This window comes from Phalacrocorax carbo, chromosome 2 (assembly GCF_963921805.1).
Source record: "Phalacrocorax carbo chromosome 2, bPhaCar2.1, whole genome shotgun sequence".
In the NCBI taxonomy this organism is placed as follows: Eukaryota; Metazoa; Chordata; class Aves; order Suliformes; family Phalacrocoracidae; genus Phalacrocorax; species Phalacrocorax carbo.
Genome location: NC_087514.1, coordinates 168,124,126 through 168,144,777, shown reverse-complemented (window position 1 = coordinate 168,144,777; position 20,652 = coordinate 168,124,126). Strand labels below are relative to the sequence as shown.

At 55.5% G+C, this 20,652-nt stretch overlaps 1 protein-coding gene across 2 annotated transcripts in view; it reads right to left on the bottom strand.

Annotated features, from left to right (window-relative positions):
• The window catches only part of AGAP3 (ArfGAP with GTPase domain, ankyrin repeat and PH domain 3), a 153,678-nt gene extending 134,158 nt beyond the window's left edge, over positions 1 to 19,520 (bottom strand). The window contains exon 1 of one of the 2 annotated variants that reach the window (XM_064445302.1): positions 19,127 to 19,520. In XM_064445302.1, the coding sequence (XP_064301372.1) occupies positions 19,127 to 19,403 (277 nt within the window). In that variant the 5' untranslated portion in view covers positions 19,404 to 19,520. The remainder of the gene's footprint in view (positions 1 to 19,126) is intronic. The other variant, XM_064445301.1, reaches the window with a different exon arrangement.
• Between the last annotated feature and the right edge of the window lie 1,132 nt (positions 19,521 to 20,652).

Here is a 20,652-nt window from a genome sequence, read left to right as displayed (position 1 = left end):
CAGAGCCCTTGAGCACCATGAACCCTGCAGTCACCCGTGCTCATCATGTCGTACAGGCGGCCCAGCCTGCTTCTCCATAAAGCCACCACATGCAGGACTAGGGTGCTGATGGGGAGGAGGCATGACATCCGGACACCCAACAAGATCATATCTACCCCTGGGGTTCCCCCAATGCACACCCTAGTTCCTCCCCACCCCAAGGGTTCAGCAGCCAAGCAGTCAGCCTGCCTCATGTACAGCTCCTCGCTCCATCCTTTCCTCTCCTGCCACTCTTGCTCTCCCGCCCGCAGTCTGCCTGCCCTCTTCTCCCACGCCCTCTCTCCCCCTCGTCTGGCCGGCCAGGGCTGACACCCCCTCGGCGAGCGGAGGGGAGCGTGCGGCGGATGCTGCAGCGGGTGCCTCTGCCTGGCAGCGGCAGTGAGTCAGGCAGAGGCAGCGCAGCACGTGGGAGTCTGCTGGCTGAGTCACCCAGCGCGGCGACAGGCTGACTCACCCTCGGACACAGCGCTGCAGGGTGGATGGATGGACGGACGGATGCCGGCTGGCCGGCAGATGCTGCCGCAGCAGCTCCAGGTGCAGGTTTCCTCCCTGCCGCGCTGTGCCATCCTGCTGCCAGCGGTTCCCCGAGGGCCCCGGCGCCGGGCAGAGTGCCCACCCGGCAGTGACGTGGGCAGGAGGTCTCCCGGCTGCCAGCGCTGCTTCAGGGACTGCTGTTCCCAGATACACGCCAGCGTCCCTGCTGCGGTGCCCATCGGCTGCCCCCACCCCAGGAACGAAGCCACGGGCCAGACAAGCCCTCAGCCCGACCCCCACAGCTGCCCCCCTGCCGGCTTCCAGCACCGCGGCCGCCCACCCCACACCCCACACACACGCCCACCCGCTCCTCGGCCTCCGACACCCCCTGCCCTGGGCACGGGGCAGCCCGACGGCTGCCCACGGCACCTTCGCCAGCCCGGGGCAGCTGGCAGTGCCGGGGCACTGGGCTGTGCCCCTCAGGCCGGGGGGACCGAGGGGACCTCACCTGCCCGGTCCCTCTGACCACTGCCGCCCTCTTCGGCTGGAGGAAACCGCACACCACCTACTTCAGCAATAAAGTAACCCAAAATCTCATTAACTGTGCATTTATTTTAGTGTGCCACCTAAATCCAGCACCTGCCGCTGCGGTTTGGGACGGGCAGAATTAGCTCAAGGAGAGGAGGGGACGTGGGGCTGGGGTCAGCGCTGCGGAAGAGCCCAGCGGACCCTGCGCTGCTGGCAGCGGGACAGCCCCAGGCACACAGACAGCCCGAGACAACGGGGAGAGCAGCAGAACAACCAGCACTTGAAAAGGAAAGCAGGGTGCAGCGGTAGGGCCCTCGCTCACCGACACGGCCCCAGCCAAACCGCGTGGAGGAGGAACGGGGACGGTGACAGCCCCTTCCTACAGCCCGTCGCCGGCGGTGGGAGCGGGGCTGTGGGCACAAGAGCAGCTTCTTAGCTGCGGGGCCTAACCCAGAGAACAGAAGGTAGCAGGGGATGCAAACAGCTTTCTAAAGGCTGCCGGGCACTGCCCGGGACCGAGGGGCCGTCGGAAACGAAGCCCCCGGCCCGCAGTACCAGCTCCGGCACAGTTCACGGCTGCAGATGCTGAGCCTGCTAGACCTCCACATGGGTCCGAGCCCAGCCGGGGTCTCGGCCAGACACCGGCCAGGACAGGCGGGAGCTGCGACTCGGCTCTGCAGGCACCCCCGTCTGGGCACCGCGCCTGACAGCGGGACTCCAACCACGGCGGCCTTCCAGCGCGAGGCCGCGCTGCCCGAGCCAGCGCTCTTCGTGAACCCGCGGGTGCTCGGGGTCCCTGCTCACGCTGCAGCAGCCTCGGCTGGCGACAGCTCGGCAGCAGCCCGTGCACCTCCTGCAGCACGCGCCCGCTCGTTTCTGGTCACCGCGCATAAGGACAGCGCTCGTGGGGAAGCTTTACACTGAGAAAATGGGGTTGCGCATTCTGGGTCTGAAAGGGTACGTGGCTTGCTTTGGTTTTTTATTTGCTTGGGTTTTTTGTTGTTGTTTAGGGTTTTTACATTTTCGTGATAATTTATCAGATAGCCAAAAAGCCCCACACTCTATAAAAAAAAATAAAAACTACCATTTGGCTAAGACTTGGCCTAGCTTAGGGACCAGTCACATCCAAAATACCCAAAAAAGGGTAAGAAATGGGGGGAAAAAGGAGGAAACAGATGTCAATAAGATCTTGAACACAGGAAGTATCAAAAATTGGTATAGGAAGCTGAAGACTTCAGGAAAAAACGTTTTTCAACAATGCTAAGTACAACAGGAAGCAGCTTTGCAAAATAGGGCACCTCCACACAGCTCCTGCAGGACAGACACAGCAACAGAATCACTGCGGCAGATACCAGAGAGCAGAAGTGCTCCGTCAGCCCTCACTCGATGTCATGAGAGGAGAAGACTGGAAAACTCATAAAGAGTAAACACAAAGACAAATGTGTAATTTCAAAACCCTTAGCCAAAAAAAAAAATAATAATAAAAAAAAAATCGCTAAAACAATGTAATTTTAAATTAAAAAAGGCAAACAACTTGAATATAATGGTCTTATAAGAGCAAGGCCACAGATAGGACCACTTTCCTGCTTATGATACTTTTTATTAAATATTGGAATAACAGAGATATTCAGGAATGACTGAAAGAGAGTGAAGTTACCCCAGTATCCAGAAAAGAACCCACAGACTCCCGCAGTACCCATCAGCTATCTGGCTTGACATCAGTCCCCTACGACGTAAGGGGAAGGATTAAGTGGAACTGATTTAAAAAAAAAAAAAAAATTGCAGTTATAGATCTGATTTCATTCTTCCAGGTGTTTGAAGCATCGCTGATAAAGACAATTCTGTATATATTTTCATAAAGATGTGACTTATTACCATACAACATTCCTATTATAAATTAAAACTTTGCGAAGCCATTCCTGATAAATGCAGTAAGAACTGCCTAAACGACTAGTCTCCGGGAACGGCCAGAGAGAGTTCATGCTAACGGGTGAGCAGCTGTCTAGCGACACTTCGGAGCTGTCCTAGTGGTGAGGGGAAGCTCCAGACAACCGGGAGAACGCCCTTGCCGCGCCGCCTCCGAGACACGCAAGGTGGCAAATGCTGGAGACGCCAGGACAGCCAGCCCCCCCCCGGCCCCCGCAAGGACCGCGGAGCACACCCTTTCGGAGGCCACTTCCAAACACGCGAGGAACGAGCGGGTAGCCAGGAGCCGTCAGCAGGGACTCACCACGGCAGATCACCCGCACGGAACCTCCCTGCCCCAGGGAACGCCACGGACGACCAGGGTAAGGACGGGCAGAAGCAGCGGTCAACGCTCGATAACCAGCTGCCAGCCAGCAACGAGCGGAGTAGCCCGTGGGTCAATACTGGGCCAATACCCTGCCATGCCTTCATCGACCACCCACGTAAGCACAGAGTGCACCCCCAGCAATCAGCAGGTAACGCGAACCCGGGGAGGGGCAGGTGGATATGCCGGACAGAGCTCTAATGCACAAGTGCCACAATAAACTTGGACTGGGGGATGGGAAACCTCATGAAGCTCAGTATGGAGACATGCAGATGTCTGTTAGGGGCAGAAGGACCCCCATGGGGCAGCACCCTGCTGGAGAAGAGCCTGGGGTCAAAGCACACGCCAGGCTGAGTACGAGCCAACAGCACGTGCTCACGGCAAGGAGGGCAGGCTGCATCCCAGGTCATGTCCGGTGAAGCATGGTCAGCAGACCGAGGGAGTCTATCGTGTCTCTCTACTCAGCACTGGTGAGGCTGCACCAGTTTGGGTCTCCCCAGTTCAAGACGACTGTTGAAAAACTGGCGAGGGGCCAAAAGATGGCTACCAAGCAGTGAGGGGCTTGATCTACACAGTGACACTGAGGAGGTGGGCTTCCTCAGCTCGGCAAAGAGGCACTCCAATAGCATCCTTCAGCTACGTGCAAGATGCAGTTGAACCCCTCTCAGCAACAGCAGACAATGCAATAAGGGACAAAAGCCACACGTCACGGCTTTGGACCACAGGCTTGAGTATTAGAAAACACTTCTCCGCTAAGGGAGTAGCACCTGCAGAGACGTGGTATCATTTCCATTCTGAAGAGTTTTCTAGACTCAGCCAGAGAAAGCCACAGCCAAACCGAAGTAACGTTGGTGAGAATCTGACTTTGAGTAGGCTGGACTGGAGATTCCCAGAGACACAAACAGCACTTCTTTGACGGTATGAACAAATCAGTACCAGAGCTGGGGCTATTCAACCCTTACTTGCACTATTGCCTTGCATAGAGAAAAAGAAAGATTACGGTTGAAAAACATCTGATTGATGCTGTAATTTGGAGGATCCAGGACCAGGGCGTGACTGAGTGATCCGAATCGCTTTGCAAGCTGAGCCCACTCAGTAAAGCATCATTTTGTACTGCCCAGGGCAAGGTGTTTTGACCAAGGGTTACCAGTCATCCCCATAGGATGGGGGCCCAAACCCCGGGAAAGGTTCAAAGGTCCATGCAGATGAGCAGTTCATCATTAGTCCACAATGCAATGCTGAAGCAAGAGAGCTAAAAGATCCTCAGATAGATACTTAAAAAGAACAGTCTAGAGAGAAAGGAGATGGATTTACAGTAAATATAACTCTGGTTGAGCCAAATAACAGCATGGTGTAGTCTGATTTTTTTATTATTATTATTTTAAGAACACTGGGTAATGAAGAGCCATAAAAATTCTTTGAAGGCCAGAATAAATTAACTCAAAGAGACGTTTAACGAGCATTATGTGATTAACTTGCAAAAAGAACATCAAGAGAGAATTGATTACAAAGTAAAAGCAAACTTTTCAGGGAATAATGTTCAGGTAAAGTTTTATTTAGCCCAATCTAAAGAAAGAAGTTTAAGAGAAAGGCTCTTTAAACCACATGAATGCAAATTAGAAATTAAATGCTAACTATTAGTAGCTGGAGGAATCAACAACTGGAACAACTGCCCAAAGGAAACAGTGGATTGGGCACCATTGCAACGTGTTGCCCAGGGAGGGTGCGGGACCCCCACCCCGGAGGTTTTCAAGACCGTTTCAGCTGGACAAAGCCCTTTGCAACCTGCTCGGACGGTAACGCTGACCTCGCACGGAGCTGTGACGTTGCACTGGACACCTCCCAGGGTCCCCTCCAACAGGGACAGTCCTGCCGTTCTCCACCTCTCGATGTTTTTCAGTCCAACCTACACATTTGTCAGGGAAATGCTTCAGCCAAACAATTTATTAATCTAATAAATAACGCGAGTTTTATTAGTTCACAATACACGGCAAAATAATGGAACGGACACTCCAATATCAAATTCTGTCTTTAACAAACAAAACACACAAAACCCAGCAGACTGGGCTCAACATACTTTTAGGCATTTTCTCCTCGCAAGAGGAGTGTACTTTAGTCTCACCCTCTCAGCCCTCGCCTCTCACCATCACCCTTTCCTCGTGCCCTTCCACCACAAGCTCACTGAACGCCTCATCACAGCCACATCACGCAACCCTCTCTCCAGCAACCCGCTTTCACGCCTGGGCTCCCGGGCAGAAGGGGTGGGCAGATTCTCCCACACCCATATTTTATTTGCACCAGGCCACACACCAGTTTGTCCTCCAATTTTATCTTAGACTCTGTCCAACTTAACTTCCACATCTCACAGTCTACCAAGGCATCCTTCCCCAAATCCTCTGAAGAAAGCTGTCAGGAGGCGGCAGAGCAGAAGCGACCGTCCACAAGTTCTTATGATGTATCGGAGCAAGGACAGCAAACTATAAACAAGAGACTCCACCAAGGCAGACAGATGTTACTGAACTCCACAGGCAAGATCTTACTGGAGGCAAATCCACAGTGGGGAAAAAAAGGAAAAGGAAAAAAAAGAAAGGTTACAGAAGCTGGCAGGTCCTCAAAGCAAGGGTGCTAATGGCACAAACAGGAATTATCCCTGTGCAAAGGAATAACAAGCGTGGTAGGAGACCAACTTGGCTAACTCACGAGCTCCTTATTGGTCTCAGGCACAGGAAGGCACGCATGTGGAAAGCGGAAATTAGGTCAGATTAATAAGGATAAATACAAAAGAGTAGCATCAGCACCACTGACTGAACTCAAAACAGCTACAAAGAGGCGACTAGCAAGAAACAGCAAAGACAAGAAGCAATTCTCACGTACGTCAGTAATCAAAGTAACAATGTGAAAAATATTGGTCTGTTAGTGGACAGAAAAAGCAACTGAGAAATGACACGGAGGACAAAGCGTTTTACGACTTTTTGCAGATCTTCGCTACGAACAGCAAAGAGGTGTCTATCACAAAAAGCAGTGGCCAAAGAAAAGCTTTCAGTAAAAAAAAAAGCAATATCAGATTTTTATTAAATTGACCCTGGAATGCTTAACTGTCTACAGCAACCTCGGAAGAGCTCAAGCCCTGAGAGCTCTCGGCTGATGGAAGGCAATGGCACTGAAAAAGGCAACAGTAGTGCCCACCTTCAAAACGAGAGAAGCTGAGAACTCACTCTGATTCAAAACATAAAAAAAAAACCCCACCTGTAAGTCCCGGGAGACAAGGCAAGCAATAGCACCTCTGGATTTATTAGGAACAGATGGTGTCTAACCAACATCAGTTCCTTCTGCCACGGGGCAACAGACCTTCAGCACAGCACAGAAGCAGACGTTAAGCATCACGCATTAAATAACATTTCTGACTCTGTTTCACATGGTATTTTCAAAATTAATTTAAGGAAGGCTAAAACTACTATAGGCTCAGAACAATACTGATTTGGTAACTATTCTGAGAATACTGGGCAAGTAGTTAATTGGGCAATCAGCTTGGATTGGGCAAGGTTTCTCCTAGGTTCAGGTATGTCCAATATTCTTATCAACCAACCAGAAGATGGAAGAAAGTATGCTTACTAAAATTGCAGGTGGCATGAAACTAAGAGTGACTGCAAGTATTAGAATCCCAAATAGCTTTGTCAAATTGGAGAAATTGGATTAAATTCCAAAGGGGCAGTTGTGAAGGTCTACACTTACGCAGCATCAATCATTTGCCCAAGAACAGGACAAAGCTGTAGAACAGTTAGCAGCTCTTCAGAAAAGGATCTGGGGGTCAAAGCAGATCACAAACCAACAGGAGTCAGCAATACTGTATTCCTGAGAAAAGGCAACCGCCCTGTTGAATCACATGAACAGAGACGAGGCTGCAGAAGAAGTCCTGCTTTGTGCTTTTTCCAGCGCTGGCCGAGCGCTGCACCCACTCGGTGGATGCGCTGCACCCTGGGTACCACTTTTCAAGGGGGACGTGATCAAGGGGAGCGAGTCCAGAGAGCATGAAGATGAACAGAGGACCAGGAAATGTCATGGACAAAGACCTGAACTTATTAAGCCTAAAGAAGAGGATTCTGCTACAGTTTTCAAGTATGGAAAGAGGCTGCTGCAAAAAGGAAGGGAATGATCTGTTCCCTTGGTCCTCGCTAAGTGGCTGAAATTGGGAGCAAAAAAGATCCAGGTGGAACTTTCTAAGGAAAAGGACAGTTAAACACTGGAAGAGATTTCACAGAATTGTAGAATGGTTTGCGTTGCTGCAAGGGATCTTCAAAGATCATCCAGTCCAACACCCACCCACCCCCCGCCACGGGCAGGGACATCTTTCACTAGATCAAGTTGCTCAGAGCCCCGTCCAACCTGGCCATGAACACTCCCAGGGAGGGAGCATCCACAGCTTCTCTGGGCAACCTGTGCCGGTGTCTGACCACCCTCATACTGCATTTCTTACTTATGTCCAATCTAAACCTACCATCTTTCCGTGTAAAACTGTTGCCCCTTGTCCTGTTGCTACAGGCCCTGGTAAAAAGCCTGTCCCCATCTTTCTTATAGTCCCCTTTAAGCACTGTAAGGCTGCAATAAGGTGTCCCCGGAGCCTTCCCTTCCCCAGGCTGAACAACCCCAGCTCTCCCAGCCCGGCCTCACAGCAGAGGGGCTCCAGCCCTTGGACGAATTTCACTGCCTCCGCTGGCCCCGCTCCAGCAGTCCACATTTGTCTTGCACTGTGGGCATCGCAGCCAGACACAGTGCTCCAGGTGGGGTCTGACAAGAGCAGACTAGAGAGGAAGAATCCCCTCCCTTGCCCTGCTGGCCATGCTTCTTTTGGTGCAGCCCAAGATACAGCTGGCTTTCTGGGCTGCGAGCACACATTGCTGGCTCATGTCCAGCTTTTCGCCTACCAATATCCCCAAGTCCTCCTCTGCAGAGCTGCTCTCCATCCATCCATCCATCCATCCATCCATCCCCCAGCCTGTACTGGTGACTGCCCCTGCCCAGGTGCAGGACCTCGCACTTGGCCTTGTTGAGCTTCACGAGGTTCACATGGGCCCACTCCTCCAGCCTGTCAGGGTCCCTCCGGATGGCATCCCTTCCCTCTAGCCTATCAACTGCACCACTCAGCTTGATGTCACCTGCAAACATGCTGAGGGAGCACTCAGTCCCACTACCTATGTCATTAATAAAGATATTAAATAGCATTGATCCCAGTATGGACATCAGAGAGACACCACTCATTACTGGTTTCCACTTGGACATCTGCTGTTGACTGCAGCTCTTTGGATGCAGCCATCCAGCCAATTCCTTACCCACCTAAAATCCATCCATCAAATCCGTCTCTCTCCAAGCTTTCTACAGTCCCCTGGGAAGGCTTCAGATGTACTGTCACTGACAGTCTGTTAAAAGGCGGTTAGACAAACATTTCTCAGGAAGAACAGACATCTTGACCCTAGGCAGGGAGATGGGTAAATGATCTCCCATTGCCCTTTCCCGTCTCGCCAGGGGATCGCACAAGGTTGTTCTTGCCTCACGTGCACACTCTGGGCTCTTCTGGACCCTGCCAGCTACTCCTTCAGGAACCGAACTGGCCACAACACTTTGTCCTCATTGGCCCCAGCAATTCTTTTATTCTCTTGGTTCTCCTGCTAGTTCTCTACTGCTTCTTTCACCAGCCTGACAAAGATCATCCTCACCCCCCACGTTCAGTTTTGCTATGTTTTACAGGTGTCTCACATCGCTCTGTCCATAGCACCTTCTTTTCTCCCTTCACACTTCTTCTAGCTAGCCTTATGCTTTAATTTAATACCATCTCTCAGCTCCATGTTGATGATTCATAGTTCTGCCTTTCTATTCCTGGACTGTCTCCTGTCCAAAATGAAGTCTCAGCTTATTTTCTCCTCCAGCATTTCAAGTGTGTACCCACAAGCCCAAGCTCAACATGATTAAAGAGAGCTGTTACTAATCCCAGCTTTGTCCCCTCTTCCACCAAGCCTTTGCCATTCGATGCCCCGGGATGTTACTTAGACCCTATGTGTGAGTTAAGGACACAGAGTTAATGGACTTAACTCTCCTCTCCAAATGCTGGTTGTCCCAAAGTTACAGTCCCTGAAACACAGCCTTTATCACCTGGCCACACTGTCAAAGAGCCCAGGCTTCCATTCTGTATCAATCACTATTGCACCCTTCCCCCAGAAATTGTCTATAACACATAAAATCATGCCTCATCCATATTCAGTCAGAACGCTGCTGCTGCTGCTAAAATTATTTTCCTAACCTCTCTTTCTTAAGCAGGCCAACCCTCCCTTCGAATCCCCCCTCCGGGTCCTCCTCTTCTGTCACGTCAGCTGCAAGCGGCTTGTCTTCACCCTCCCAAACTACTCATACATTAACAACTATCCTTCCTTTGCTGGTGAAGAGCTGACTCTTCTCCCTCCCAAACTACGACAGCAATCTCCACTTCCCAGCTGCTAAATTTCAAGCAAACACCTCTCTATTTTCTCCCATTTGTACTTCATGTTTGAAAAGAGCTCTCTGTAAACAAACTGAAATCTGCTGTATTATCATCTTTCAAATTGCTCCATAAAGCTCTCCTGTACCTCGTTCTCACCAGAAACATCAAACACAACACGGGTTAGACGACTGCCATGTTAAGCCCACGTCCACAATGCAGCCCATGCCGCCCCACTGGCTCTGTGTGCTCCCCACTTGCTCATCAGCATCCACCGCTCATTTTTAAAGAAACTACAAGACCTCTGCAGCAGGGCTGTCTTTGCCCTGCATTTTCGTAGCATATTCTGCAGGAAGAACCTGACCAGGTAAGGCTCCAAGGTGTGACTCAATATAAAAAACAGTAACAGAAGCAGACTCACACCAAACCGTTCCCAAACAAAAGTGCCACGGTGCTTTCAGCCCATCACCGCCGGGGACAGCACCAGCCTCGCCCGCCGGCCAGCAGCGCCGTGCCATGCATGGATTTGTGCTCCACTCACCCCCACTCATTCCTCTGGGGAGTGTGCAAGGGACGTGCGCTCGATAGAGGCTGATCTGAAGGTCAAAACCCTTTTCATTAAGCACAGGAGTCACTGCTCAGCTAAATATCAAAAGCTGTCCAAAACACAACAGCAGGAGGCAAGTGAGCAACAAGCACGCTACAGGGAGCGAGTGTCCACTGCAGCAAGTTGAGACATGAGACAACAAACCTGAAGCCAGCGGCTCCCAGCCCTCCAGGACTAGAGCATCGGCACAAGACCAGGATTTCGGACGCAGCAGGCAGCAACCAGCTTGCTGTAACTGAGGCGCAGTGCTCTCGATGACTGAGTGGGTTTCATCACCTCGCAGATCACATGGGAAGAACAAGATCTCACACATAACCCCGGGCAAGAGCTTCCAGAGTGACTCACGCAAACCAGAGCTTCCAGGGCTGAGATGCGGCCCCACGGCAGCGAGCCACTGAGGACAGATGCAAACGGCCCTTTCCTGCTGCGTGGCACGAGCTGGGTCGCTCTGCTCTGTCTAGGTATCTATTTTCTTGGATTTGTAGGAACTCAGAGACAGCAAGGGTTTGCCAGGTTTGGCTGAAACTGGACAGCAGGTCTGAAAGTTCCTGTGTCAGGGCAGGCTAGCAGACATAGAAGAACTAATCTTAATCGTACAATCCATTCCCTTTCAATAGGGAAGCAGGCTAAAATTATCTTGAATTTTAGCCTTCCTACCTCAGAAGACTCCTTGCTTTCTCTACAACACTTCACAAAATCCACCTGAATAGGCACACCCCAGCTTCAGTGCTGCTAGTGATGCCCCGAGCATCGCAGGAGGCGGCAGAAGGAAATAAGACCACAGTTGCGTTTTTCATGCAGGCAGAAATAAAACGGTCGTGGTTTGTTCACTCTGTGCAGCTGCTCTACAGGAGGCTCTGACTCGCAGAAAGTCTTGGAGGAGGATTTTAAACAAAAAAAAACAAAAAAAAACCCCAACAAACAAACAAAAAAAAACACCAGACACCAAAGCAGGAAGGTGGGATCACAAAGAGAAAAGAACTCCTCCGGCCCAGCGAGGGATGCAACAGAAGCATGATGGTATTGCTGAGGTGCTCGCCAAGGTTAAAAGCTCTGATTAGAGGCATGTTCCCAGGGTAGCTCTTGTACCCCTCAGTTTCTAATAGTTCACCTTTCCTATCAGCCCATCGCTGCTTCTTTGGAACTTGTGGCCATTGCCCACACCCCTCTCATTCACCACCAGCTAAGAGTGTGACCAGGATTTTAGCTCAAGGGCTGCCGCCCCATTGCCCAGGGCACCAGGAACACCCAGTCTTCCCCAGCGACTACTTCTGATGAGAAGTTAGGACCCATTTCACATCAGCCAGCCCATCTGCAAACACAGTTTAAGGTCCAGATCTGACATAATTTAAACTAGTTTGGCCACCCAGATTAACCAGAAGTCCTACCGCCAGCTCTGAACAGCCAGCCTGGATGCACAAGCGCCTTTAATCCTCATTTTGGTGAAACTCCAGGAGGCGAGAGCCCAGAGACTCGAAGGTCTCTGCACAGAAAGCGGACACGCTCCGTCAGGAACTCTAGGAAACCTCCTGAAAGCAGATGGAAAGATCAACTATTCACAGACCAACTGCCAAAAACAAACCACGCTCGAGTTTCCCCTCCGGGGTCCTCACCAGGCAAAGCCCCGGCCGCTCCAGCCCAAGCGCGGAAGGGAAGCGCAAGCAACAGTCCTGGCCGCAAAGCGGGGCCTCGCCCTGATCGCAGAGGCAGCTCCCGGGGACAGGGTCGCCGCGGCCAGCCCCGCTCCGACCGCAGCCCAGCGGCTGCCGGTCAGGGGGACGTCGCCCCTTGGAGCACCGGTCAGGTGCAGAACTGTCCCTAAACAAGCTAAAGTGCAACCAAACTGTGGAACTCCCTGCTGGGAGAAATCCCGAGAGCTACAAGCTTACATTGGGTCAAGGAGAACTGAACGAGCCAAGGGAAGAGAGCCACCAAGGACTAAACCACACACAGAAACCACGCCGGGCTCCGGAAGACCTGCCGACGTCTGGCAAAACACTCGGAGGAAGCATCCCTAAACAGGCGCTGGCTCCTACACTCCTCCCCAGGCATCCGACTTGTGCTGCCATCGTGGTCAGGATATTTAGTAAGTTGTCTCATGCAAGCTCAGAATCAGCACAATACAGGTCCATTTCGCCTTCCACCCCAGCCCCGACCATGCATTGCCACCTCCTCTCCTGTGCCCACACTCGCACCGTGAGCCCGGTGAGCAACGAAAACTGATCCAGCCAAACCCCAGTGCAAAGCTCAGCCTCTAATAGCGCAGTTCCCCGACCCAGCTCGCCACGCAGCAACCAGCGCTGGCAAAAGGGAGGGCCGGCAGGGAGCTGCCGGGTGGGAAGAGCTGCATTGCCCCTTCTAGCAGCAACCACACTTGTGTTGGACTGAGGTAATTGTGAAACCGCAGCCACAGAAATCCCCGATGCTCTCGCTGAGGCCCCATCCAAATCCCAATCTTTCCCTGCGGCGTACCTCCACGTCCCCATCTTTTCCTCTTTAGCCACAACGTCAGATCTCTTGCCCCCGCAGCACCAGAAACCTCCTCCCTCACCACGGCACCTGCAACTTCATCCTACTCAGTCTTCAGCTACTGAGATCATCCTCCAGTCTTCCTGCTCCGGCTTCATCACCTCTCCCAAATCCTGTCAATCACAGCCTCAAGCAGTTTCTTTTTCTGACTCTTCCACAAGACCTTGCTCAAGTTTTAAGCTCTACAAGGGAAGAGCTGCATCTGGCAAAGGTGGCTCCAGATGACTGGGGCCACTACATAGAACTTAATAAAAACAGTGGATCTATTTGTCCAAGCATGCTCCAGGCCTCCTCCAGCCATGTTTCTGCTCTGCCCATCACTCCCATGGGGACAAGGTCTCCCCTCACACCAGGACTCTCCCCACGCAGATCCTTCTGCTTGCGCCGCTCACGCCGGGCATGAGCTCTGGGAGATGCTAAGCAGTGTCAGCCCCGCCAACCCCTCTGCCAGGCAAGGACATGTGCCCTGTTAGAGGACCCAGGGCTTTTCCTTGCTAGCACGTAAGGCAGCTCAAGAAGCACTTCCAAGTGCCCTCAGGAGCCTCCCCTGAGACCCCAGCACCCCCCATCCAAAGGAAACAGAGCATGTGATCAGAGCATTTGCCCGATCCCTCATTTTTATGTTCGTTTAATGACCTTTGCACCCGATTTCCAGCAAAGCTGGAGACTACAGTGACAGAGGCGTCTTGCCCCCACGCGGCACGCAGAAGGGGCAGCACGGCAGAAGACATGCAGCTGCCTGGGGTGCCCGGCTCCAGCCCCGGGAGCCGAGATGCGCTGACGGCTCTGAAGTTTGCTGCTCTTGGGACGGAGCACAGTTCCTCCCACCGCACCCCGCCACCGCTCCCTGTGGTTTCCAAGCCTTCAGGAACTTACAAGCACACATAAACAGGGCAATTCTGCAGAGGTCATGGAATTAGCAGGAAAAAGCCAGCTAAGCAGAACACACTTCTTCCCAAAGGGTGTAATTTACTTGAGGCTGATTCAGCTGAGCAAGGACATGCCAGCGAACCCTGAGCACAGCCTGGCAGCATGGGGCTCCCCAGAAGCGAGGCAGGATGCTGAGAGGACTCCAGTGAGCCTCGTTCTTGCCTTCCTCCAGAAGATACTGCATCAATGGCAACTCCTGCCTCAGATTCTGCTTTGTGCATCAGAGCATCAGGAACCAGTTTCAAAAGACATTGGAAAAGGATGCAGAATAGAGCTGTAAAACTTATGCTGGAACTGAAAAAAAATGACAAGGTTCAGCCAGTTTAACTCATCGGAAAGAGAAACAGAAAAGTGACCTCATTAATTGGTACCCGCAGCTTTAACACAGAAATACCCAGTATCAAAGGATTACTTACTCCAGGAGAGAAACTGAAAAGAAAAAAAAAAATCCAGGATGTTGGAGGTGCCTATTGGAAAAATTATGCTAATTCTTAACCATCTTGCTGTTAATAATGGAGAAAAACTCCTAAGGCAGCAAGGCCCTAGACTCTAACTGCATCTCAAAGATATGCCTTAACCAGACGCCTTATATTTAGCTGATTGGGAAAAGGCTAAAATCCTGGGATGAATGCGTTCATACCAAGTGGCCCAACGGCCCGTTCTGGCCTTTAACCCATCAAGGCAGCTGGGACTTGGAGCAATGCAAAGCCAATATTCAAAGGTAATTCCTGCCCAGCAAAAGCCAGGTGCAGAGCCACAGTTAAACACCAGCCTGCTATTGGCAGATCATTCTCCAGGCCTTTTTCCATCCTGTGCCTCTGCCAGAGAAGCAACAGCTGAAAAATGTACAGGAAAGCTTTTCCAAACTAATCCCACTTCTTAAAATGCAGAAAGGAACCAAAACGAGTTTAGAAGCGTGTTGGAGGGGTGTGAAAGGGCAACAAAGGGAAAAACACAGACTCTGGGTAACGCTCTGACTACCCTCATTCGAACAGACGCTTACTCCTGCTACCCGGCCACCACATCCTCTCACCGTGGCTGACAACTTTCTCCAAGCTTCTCCTGATTGCCGAGCCTTTAGGTGGGCTGCAAGACGCGTGCACGACAGCTACTGTCAGGAAAAAATTCCTATCGTTTGACAAAAGCTCTGCTGAGGGATCTCACCTACTTCTCATCTACCTTCCACCTCCTCCCTTTGTTACTTCACGCACGCAGAAGACTTCTGTGTGCCCATCTTTGCAGCCCCTCCCTGTGTTCCTCCTTCCCTATCTCCATCTTCCTGGCTCGCTCCCCGCTGCGCGTCAGTGCGCTGGCTCCCGCTGCCCCGTGCAACTCGCAGTCCCCATCCTGCACGTCCCTCAGGTAATTCTCTGCGCTGTTGGCGTCGCTCTCCCTGCCTAGAACCTGCGTTTGGTCACTTCTGAAAATTCACTTCTATGAAAGGAATTAAGTGCTGTGTAATTACTGTTCTAATTACAAGTTCTATTAATATAATTCTGCCTATAGTCTGTTCCAGAGTAACATAGTTAGAGGTCACATTTATTATAAGCAAGTGTTGTACCAAACTCAGAACTAAAGTTGCATATCATTTTGCTTTATGCACGTATAACGTCTTTTATAGAGCTCAGCAGCTTGCAGCAGTCTCTGAAATTTGGCAAAGAAGCAAGCCTGGGATGAGGGAAACGCTTTCTGCTAGCCCCCTGAAAATCTGTCCAAATTTGGCGGTTAGAAACTACTGAAAACCACCGGGTCCTGCTTGTGATTCAGCTGATGCTGGCGACTAGCCAAACCCACCGCCTTCCCCAGGCCTGGGTGCCCGACAGCCTCCTCTCCTGCCACAGCCTCTAAATGAAGCTCCAGCTACAAGGAGGAGACCAAAATAAAGCAAGCTTCCCTTTCCTCCCGCAGCGATGCTCTGAAAACACCTCCGTTTGGGCCCAGAAGAGGCTGACCGGTGAGCAGCCGCAGGTTCCATCGCGTGCTGTTTCGCCCCACTGTTGGCTCCAAATTCGTCTCGTTCCTCCTCGGGAAGAGGTTCCTTCCCCCCAGCCTGGCAGGGCTACCAAAGGTCCCGGCTGCAGCAGCCTACCCAACGCCCGCTCCACCTCCGGCCTTGGCAACGCTGGCTGCAGCACGAGCCACAAAACCACAAGGTTTCTGTACAACACACCTCCCACTAACGCCTCCTGCTCCTACCTGCCAACGCTGCTCTGAAGGTGAAAGCCTGCGCTGAAGCAATGGCAACCCCAGCGCCAGCCGGAGGGTGGACAGCTCGGGCACACCGCTACCGCTGCGGAAAGGAACTGGCCCCTGCCTTTTTCCCCATTTAAAAATGAAGGGATTGCCTGCAGAAAAAGAAACTGGTAAGACGATGCGAGCAAGTCTTGCCATATCCAGCACTCAGCGTTAGGAAGTTGAATTTGGGATTTCACTGGCAGCTTCCCTAACAGATTTCAGGACCAGAAGCAATCGTTACGGTCACAGAATCTGATCTTCAGATCAAGAACATAAACAAACCGACAAACAAAAACCCTCTTCCAGCAATTTCTGTACCAAGCCCAAAAACACACAGTTCAGAAGGATATTCCCTTCCAGACTCTAGAAATGATAACATCTCCAGCAAAACTCTTCCAGCGGTTAATTACCCCCACCGTTAATTCAGCCTCTCACACATACTTGGTAACGTACTGCATGTAACTGCACAATCGCAGCACACTTTTCACCAGGACCACGATTTAACCCAGTGCATAGCAGGTAACCGGGGAATCCAGCCAAGATAAGGACATCTGTGGAATTCCTGCTCTGCCAAATCCACAGCTGGAAGAAAAAGGAGGGGGGAGGCGGGGAAGGACCAGAAGAGACAGGACAGGTCTGTGGTTGGAGCAGGCAAAGCCCCTCGGGGCTTCCAGCCCCATCACACAGCCCTGCGTGGCACCGAGCAAGCCATGCCATGGCTGCCTGTTAGCTTGCTGGCCACTCTTCACGCCTCATCTTCAGGTTAAACGAGACAGCTACCGCCTGGCTTTGGGAAGCCCTCACCGTTTGCAGCTGCGCATGAAAGAATTTTGTTTTCACACTTTCCTTTGAGCAGCAGGAGAAAACACGCACCACGAGTGAAGTTGCTAAGAGACGCACCTAAACGCCAACGTGCTCGCCATCAGCTTACACATGCTCACATGGCGCAGGACGGGGCGCGGGCGGGCAGCGGCAGGCGAGGACAGACAGCGCCGGGGAGGGACACGCACCCCCAACACCCAGGGGAGCGGCTCTACGTCCCCACAGGGAAGGAGAGGAGGTGCAGGGAGCCCGCGAGGGTTGGCCCCCCTCGCTCTGCCTGCGGGGACGGCCCCGTGAGCACCTCAGGGGGGGTCACTGGTTTCACACAGCGGTATTTCAGCTGGTAGCTTCTCTGTCCCACAACATGGGAATCGCAAGCAGGATCAGACCACGTCATCTGGTCCCTCGGGTCCTTCGCCGCAGCCGGCATCAGAGGCACAAACCAGGAAGAGCTGCGGGAACCCCATGGGAACAGACGTGAGACGGCCTTCCCCGCCAGGACCATCGTGGCCTCCCCAGCTGGAGAGCAGCTGGAGCCCCAACGCACAGGGCGAGGGCACTGCCAGCGCCGTGCCAGCCCTGCGCGCTCCCATTGACCTCCAGTACAAATCCCTTCCTGCTTCACCTCATTAAATTCCATTCATTCGACAGCTTCCTGTGGCAGGAGACCTCACAGAGCAGTCAGAGAAGTGGAAAAAAGTCCCCTCGTTTTATCGGTTTTACATTTACCCTGTTCTGATCCCAGTGAGCATCCTTTGTCCTTGCACTGCGAGACGGATAAAACAAATTCTCGAATTTACATTCCCTCAACCATGCAACCTTTCAGACTCTCGCAACAGTCCCTCTTCCTTTCCTTCTTTCCAAAGAAACCATCCCAAGGACTGAAGTGGGATGCAGGCATCTCGAGAAGAGCTCGAGGGAAGCAGTCTGGCCCAGACGGCCACCCCCGCACAGCGTCACCCACCACGGAGGGAGACCGGTACCGTGCTGCTCCCTGCCTGCACCCGCTGCAGCGGGGCCGCCGCTCCCCAAAACCAGTCCCGCGTGCCACCAGCGGCAACGTTTCTGGCGCGAGTTAGTGGCCGCAGACCCGAGCACGCTGCCAAAATCGAGAGGAGACGACAAAACCCACGGCAGGGAAACTGCAACGCGCGACAAGCCACCAAACCCAATTAGGGTTCCTTACGCGGACCAAACGGCACCCAGGGCCCCGAGGCCTTCTTGGCTAAAGGGCAAAGCCTCGCTGCAAAAACCTGCAGGTTTAGGATCACCAAGCCCAGCCGGAGGGACCTTTTGGTTGGGCTGCTGCGAGCCGCCTCCCAGCCTCCCGCCGGCCTCGGCCCAGGGCTGGGAACCCTTCCCTTCCCTTCCCCTCGACCACCCCTCCGCTCGGCTCCATCTCAGCCGCTGTGCCGCGAGCTCCTGGGGCCGGGACCGCAGTTTTCTGCATTTTTAATTCCAAGAGCGCATCTCGCCGCGCGCTGGGTGCCGCTGCCCGCCAGCCATGCGGCCGGAGCCCCCTCCCCAGGGCCGGGCGCCCCGCGCTGCGCCTCCCCGGCGGACGGACGACGGCGGGCGCCCTCCAGCCCCGCGGAGGCGGCCGGGCCGCGACCCCCAGCGCCGCAGGCCGCGGCGCCCGGCCGGGACCCCGGGACACGGGGCGGCTGCGGCGAGTCCCGCTCCCCCCCACCCCCGCCGCCGCCGCCGCCTGCAGCCCCCGGGACGGAGCCCGGCCGGGCCGCGGCCCCCCGCCCCGCCCGGCTCCCGGCAGCGGGGGGGGCGCCGCTCCCCGCAGGCCCCGGCCCGCCCGGGCGCAGGCCGCGGCCCGGCCCCGCCGCGCCTCCGGCCGCCCCCGCGGGCCGGTCGCTTCCCACCGCAGCTGCGGGGCCCGGCGGGCAGCGCGACCGGTCCCGGCGCGGCGGGCGGGCGGCGCGGAGCGGCGGGGCTGCAGCCGGGCCCCGCGGGCAGGCAGCGGGCGGGACCGCCGCCCCCGGCGGGCACCGGGAGCAGGTGCAGGGGCCGGCGCGGACAAAGGGCAGCGGTGATGGCCCGGCCCGGCCCGGTTCGGTTCGGTGCGGCGCGGTCGGGACCGGCGCGGCCCCGCATGGCGCGGTCCGGCCCAGCCCGGCGCGGCTCGGCTCAGCTGCGCCCGGCCCGGCCCGGCCCGGCCCGGTTCGGCCCGGCCCGGCCCGCCCGCCCGCCTTACCCTCGATGGAGATGACGTGCTCGCGGATCTGGCTCTGCAGCGCCAGGTCCTCCACGCGCTCGATGAGGTCGTAGATGGCGTAGATGTTGGGGTGCACCGACTCGAAGCGCCCGATCTCGGCCCGGATCGCCGCCGAGTTGGAGAGCCCGAACTGGGGCGGCGGCGGCCCGCCGGGCTGCGGGCCCGAGGGGCCGGGCACCGGCACCGGCACCGGCCCGCCCGGCGCCGCCAGGCTCTGCTGCTGCGGGCTCTGCCCGGGCCCGCCCTGGAAGTTCATGGCGGCGGCGGCGGCGGCGGGGCCGGCGGTCAGCGGCGCGGGGCCGCCGGCAGCCGCTGCATGGCCGCGCTCTGCGGGCTCCGCCGCTCTGCGGACTCTGCCGCCCCCGCCCCGCCGCGCCGCCCCCCGCCCGCCCCGCGCCGCCGGCAGCGCGCCCCGCGTCACGCGCCGCCCCCGCCCCGCCCGCGCCCGCGTCACGCCGGCAGGGAGCGGGAGCGGGAGCGGGACCGGCCCCGGGGCGGGGGGGCTGCGCCGCCGGGGGGTGGGGGGGGGTGCCCGCGGCCCCCGCCCCCGGCTCTGCCCGGCGGGCAGCGGGGCTCGGACCCAGCTCGCTCCCCGGCCCCCGCGCCCCCGCTGCCCCCTCCCACGCCGCGGGCGGCGGCGGCGGCCCTGCCCGGCACCCGCCTCGGGGACGGGTCGGGTCCGGCGGCGGGGGGGGGGTCACGGCCCGCCGCCCCCCCGCCATCCCGCTGGGCCCCCGCACCCCCCCACCCCGGCAGGGGTGACCCCCACACCACGCGTGGCCCAGGGCAGTCGTGCCGCCCCCCTCCCCGCGGCCCCCCAGACCCCTCGGCACCCCCGGAGGGACACCGGCTGATGCCCCCAGCCTGGCCTCGGGACCCTCCCTGCCGCCAGCCCTGCCTCCCCACTGTCGAGAGGTAATTTCATCGTTACACTTAGCATTTCGCAGTCCTTAATGAAGCTGTGAGGCATGGTTGGTCCCAAGAGGTCACTGGATGATCACCAGCCACCGCCCCCCGGCGGTGGGGTACCCCCCCGGTCACCCCCTGCCCACGGGGCCCCGCGGTCGCCTCGCTCGCACGCCCGGTGCAGGCCGCTTCGGCGAAGCGGTGTGGGGATGGCACGGCAGGGGGACTGTCGCAGGGGATGCTCGGATCCGCGGGGCTGCTGCGGGCAGGATGCGGGAGCGGTTGGCGGGTCCAGCTAACGAAGCCACAGGCGGTGGCTTGCATCGGGCTCTGCGCAGCCACGACCGTCACGCTGCCGGCCTTGTCGCTCCTGCTGGGCAGGGCTGATAAAGCCCACCCTGGCTGTGCCCACCCTGAAAACAGCCTGTGAGGGGGTGGGCACCAGAATGGAAAGGCGCCGGCAGGGCAGCACCACGGGCACGTGCATCTCGGTCTCGCTGCCCAGCCAGGCCAGGGACATCGATGGAAACGAGAAAGCATCTTCCAAAAGGCTGACAAATGAGGACAACGGGATCATAAGCCCTGGCAGATTAAATGAG